Source organism: Engraulis encrasicolus, chromosome 6, assembly GCF_034702125.1.
Source record: "Engraulis encrasicolus isolate BLACKSEA-1 chromosome 6, IST_EnEncr_1.0, whole genome shotgun sequence".
Taxonomy (NCBI): Eukaryota; Metazoa; Chordata; class Actinopteri; order Clupeiformes; family Engraulidae; genus Engraulis; species Engraulis encrasicolus.
Genome location: NC_085862.1, coordinates 19837391 through 19839890, shown reverse-complemented (window position 1 = coordinate 19839890; position 2500 = coordinate 19837391). Strand labels below are relative to the sequence as shown.

At 41.4% G+C, this 2500-nt stretch overlaps 1 protein-coding gene across 1 annotated transcript in view; it reads left to right on the top strand.

Annotated features, from left to right (window-relative positions):
* The window catches only part of p3h2 (prolyl 3-hydroxylase 2), a 125643-nt gene that overhangs the window by 112239 nt on the left and 10904 nt on the right, over window positions 1-2500 (top strand). The window contains exons 6-8 of the mRNA XM_063200850.1: window positions 114-203; window positions 950-990; window positions 1845-1936. Of these exons, the coding sequence (XP_063056920.1) occupies window positions 114-203; window positions 950-990; window positions 1845-1936 (223 nt within the window). The remainder of the gene's footprint in view (window positions 1-113; window positions 204-949; window positions 991-1844; window positions 1937-2500) is intronic.

Here is a 2500-nt window from a genome sequence, read left to right as displayed (position 1 = left end):
TGCATATTCTGTGCCCGAACGGTTGCCATGCATATGTTGTGTCAAGTTTGTGCACGGTGGCTTTTTGACCTGACTATTTAAAGTAAGTGCCTGTACTGCTCTTGTTGTTTCAGGAGGCTGAAGTTTACTACAGCCGGCATCAACAGGAGCTAGAGCTATTGAAGGTCGGCAGCCAGAACATGGGCTTGGAATACAGCGAGGGGGTGTGTACCAAACACTACAATACAATACTACACTATATACTACACTACACTACACTATACTATACTATACTACCAGAACATGGGCTTGGAATACAGCGAGGGGGTGTGTACCAAACACTACAATACAAAACTATACTACGCTATTGTACACTACATCACACTACACTACACATGATAGTACACTACACTTCATTACACTACACGACAATGCACCAGTGCTGCAGCCAATTTGAGCACCAGGGGTCTGCAGACACTGAGCTGCCTTGTGTGAGCTCAATAGCCCCCTCTGGTGTTCAGTTCACATCACTACAGTTAGAGCTAGAGTTCGAGTGTACTGTATTGTGCAGGTCAACAGAGAGACTGTATTTCACTGCATTGCACTACACCATACTACACTACACTATACTCCACTCAACATCATGTGCTTGCACTGTACCTGAGGGATAGTATTATTATTATGTATTTAGGTGTTTACAGTGTATTGTCAGTAATATGTGGCTACACTTAGAAAATATACTAAAAACATAAAACAAAAACATATTACCATTTCTTGTGTTGAATTGAAGAAAAATCACAATTACCAAAACTAGCAAATATAATTTACATTGAATGAATTCTTATCACATGGACGAAGCATTGTTTAATGCAATATATTGTTATGATAGTTCTATATGTGAATGATACAGAATGTTATTGAAGTTTTATATATTATTATTTTTTTTGTTGTTGTTTGTTTGTTTCCTCAGCAATACTGGAGCAGCTCGGGTGGCCGGGAGGATGCTAACAGGTAACTTAGCCACAGCTAATGATGGGCCTAATCAGTAACCCAGCACTCAACAACCCAACACTCAGTAACCCAGCACATGACAACCCAATCCGGAGTGCACCACTAATGCTCACAGCACCACAAGCACAGCTGGCCCTCTATCTGACTTAGAGAACTTGCTTTGAAGGCATCTTCAGATGTGCTCCAGGGATTTCCGACGCTGCTTAAAAAGTCAAATGTCACGCGAACAAATGTCAAATGTCAAGTTTGATTTTACTGTGAATGTAGGTGTGTGTATTGTAAGCCCAGAAATGTGTACTAGTGCCCTCATTTGGTTTCCTGTCAAGATGAAAACACAGCTAAACGGATGTGTGTCATGATATACAATGTATGGTGCTATGACTCTTCAAACATACTGCCATGCCAACAACAACGACCTTTGGCTAAATGATTCATTATAGATAGATAGATAGATAGATAGATAGATAGATAGATAGATAGATAGATAGATAGATAGATAGATAGATAGATAGATAGATAGATAGATAGATAGATAGACGGACGAACAGATAGATAGATAGATAGATAGATAGATAGATAGATAGATCGATAGATAGATAGATAGATAGATAGATAGATAGATAGATAGATAGATAGATAGATAGATAGATAGATAGATAGATAGATAGATAGATAGATAGATAGATAGATAGATAGATAGATAGATAGAGTTTGTAGATAGATAGATAGATAGATAGATAGATAGATAGATGGATGGATTGATTGTTGTGTGATTAAGTGATTGAGTACTTTTCATGGTGTCCAATTTTTCATGGTGTCTTTTCATGGTGTCTTGTTTTGTTCTGCCCTCTTAGAATCCCATCGAGCACTGATGGTTGGATGGAATATGTGCCAATCACAGAGAGGAAAAACACCACAGTGACTGTAGTCCAGGAACTCAGGGAAGGTGGGTCCTCCACACCACACCACACCACACCACACCACACCTTACCAGACCTCACCTCACCGCACCGCACCGCACCTCACCTCACCTCACCTCACCTCACCTCACCTCACCACACCACACCTCACCTCACCACACCCCACCTCACTTCACCTCACCGCACCTCACCTCACCTCACCACACTACAGGCAAGGTGGATCCTCCACACCTCACCTCACCTCACCTCACCTCACCTCACCTCACCTCACCTCACCTCACCGCACCTCACCTCACCTTACCACACTACAGACAAGGTGGATCCTCCACACCACACCACACCACTCAACAACCCATGAACATGAGGACAGACAAAGCTCAAGCTCTGAAAAGCAGAACACCTCTACTCCTTTTGTAAACTTCTGTGAAATGTCCGTGAACCTCTGTAACCAATGGTATGGATCTCTCTATGTACATAGATTATGGTTTTTTAAACATTTTTACAGTAAGGGTGTAAGGGCATGCTGGTTTCTCCTCTCCCTTCAGAAGTTGTACATGGGTCTAGTCATTCCATAAGATTTATTCAAGAAT